General features: G+C 43.4%; 1 protein-coding gene across 5 annotated transcripts in view; it reads right to left on the reverse strand.

Moving 5' to 3' along the window:
• The window catches only part of tbpl1 (TBP-like 1), a 12,366-nt gene extending 10,610 nt beyond the window's left edge, over positions 1-1,756 (reverse strand). The window contains exons 1-3 of one of the 5 annotated variants that reach the window (XM_042096422.1): positions 1,582-1,756; positions 624-857; positions 232-494 (exon numbers count right to left, since the gene is read on the reverse strand). In XM_042096422.1, coding sequence (XP_041952356.1) covers positions 232-366 — 135 coding nt within the window. In that variant the 5' untranslated portion in view covers positions 367-494; positions 624-857; positions 1,582-1,756. Of the gene's footprint in view, positions 1-231; positions 495-623; positions 858-1,311; positions 1,473-1,531 lie in introns of those variants that run through there. The other 4 variants (XM_042096421.1, XM_042096420.1, XM_042096424.1 and 1 more) reach the window with 4 other exon arrangements.
• Between the last annotated feature and the right edge of the window lie 311 nt (positions 1,757-2,067).

A 2,067-nucleotide genomic window follows, 5' to 3' on the forward strand; every position in this document is an offset into this window, starting at 1 on the left:
AGAGAGAGAAGGAAAGCAAGTCCAAGATTGGACAAGGTATTAGATGAACGCTTCTAGGGAATTGTGGCTGCTTACATTGCATGGCAGTAACTAAAGTGTAGGATGGCTGTCAATCACTGCTTAGTGGGTCAGTGACTTAGCCTTTAAATGGTATGCAATCGCAATCCAGACTATACTGGCAGAGTATCCACTCGCATACATCCACAATGCATGTTCAAATATTAATCTCACCCCGAATTCTGGTTTGTAAATGACATTCAATCCCTCTAGTGCAATGGTCCGCAGATTCAGATGGCATCTGGTCCTAAAGGTGGCCACGACGTTAGTTATGATGATATCCAGCGCCACATCGTTGCCGGGATCCATGAGGGCGCCTTAAAGATACACTTGCCGGAGTTGACAGATGTGCATGCCAGGAACTAAATGGACAACTGGAATGCGAAACAGCAATGGCCTTCAACGGCAGGTAGATATGACAGCAGGTCTCCTGTTACCTAGTAACAGCAGTGTACAAAAATCAGCGAATGGCTTGGATACTGTAACGTTAACTGGTACAAGCGCGTGCCCTGATGCATTAGAATTTAAGTTTATGTTTGTTATAACAAGGGCACAGCACGACCCACCTGTATTATTTCTTTGTGTTTACTTGGACAGTTTTCCTTTAGATGTTTCTGTTCGCCTGCGACCAAGAGGGTTCGAATTACTTTTATGTAGCTGGTGCCTTCTCGTGAGGGCTTGTTGACGGCTTATCTCGAGGTACCATGGATGCTTCTAGCTAGCTAACTGTCTGCGACAGTCAACCATGGGTCAGTTTCTCCGTTTCCTCAGGGGGCAGGTGTGGTCCTGTATTCAGAACTCTAAGAACGCATAAGCACACAATATGGATAACATTAATGTTAGACACTCCGCTGAACAACAGCAACAGCTGTGTTCTCGCAAAAATGATTTGACAAGCATGGGGACGTTTATCAGCCATCAACCTTAGCGCTAACGTTACTTGAAAACTAAATGGTACAGTCGTCTTAGCTGGACAGCTAACTATGCTATAGTAGTCACAAAAGTGTATTAATAGTTAGCAATGCAAGAATGGTTGAAACAGGTAAGATTCTGCTGAATCTGACAAGCTAAAAGTGGAATATATCATGACTGTTAGCTCTTAGCTGTTTCCACAAACAAAGAACAAGCTTGTTAGCGAGTGCGGTTCTGGCTAACAGGATGCAAGGGAAGCTAGTAGCTAGCTAGCCACCTTACTTGGGTTCATCACAAAACAATAACGGCGACATATATAATTTGGTAGTTGGCATAACGTACATAATCCGTCAAAATTCACTGCTGTCGAAAAATGAAGCAACTAACAGTCTAATTATAAACAACGTCTCATGCACTTGTTGTCTGTCAAGCCGCACTACAGTATGGGTAGTTCACAAAGATACAAAGTATTCAACCCAGATAGCGTTGCTAACCGGACACCTAAATTACACATGCCCCCCTCGGTCAGTCGTACATGCTAGCTACTCGCTAGGTAACGTACCGGTATGCTATTTTAGCTGGAGCCCGGTACCATTAGTGAATCACACTCACTGTAATTGTGAGGGGATGCATGGTCATAGGTGCAAATATCGCATGTGTCTGATGGTTTCCCCGAAGGCTACACTTTACTAGCTTTAAAACAAGGGAAAACTTCATGTAACGATTGAGGTTACTGTTTTGGTTGTGGTCGACTTCCTGACGTCAACGTTTCCAGGTTCTGTGTGTAGAGAAATGTTTGAGGAGGAAGTTCTAGCTGAAAAAAACTGTTGCGACATCTAGTGGACATAAATGTCTGTACGTGTGTGATGGGAAACAAGACTGGCTTGAAGCAAACCTCCTATTGTAAACTTAAAATGGCACTACGTTGTAAGCTAATAGGATTAAAGTATTTGTAAAACAGAAACCGCCAAATGAAAACTGTTTACTTGCAATGAAACAGAGTTCTGATTCATCACCACAGAAGTTCAGCCGGCCATGAAAGCCTCAACAGAATCCTGCCAAACAAGCTGCAACCATCCAACACCATGGTTAATGGGA

Source organism: Alosa sapidissima, chromosome 6 (assembly GCF_018492685.1).
Source record: "Alosa sapidissima isolate fAloSap1 chromosome 6, fAloSap1.pri, whole genome shotgun sequence".
NCBI classification, from domain to species: Eukaryota; Metazoa; Chordata; class Actinopteri; order Clupeiformes; family Clupeidae; genus Alosa; species Alosa sapidissima.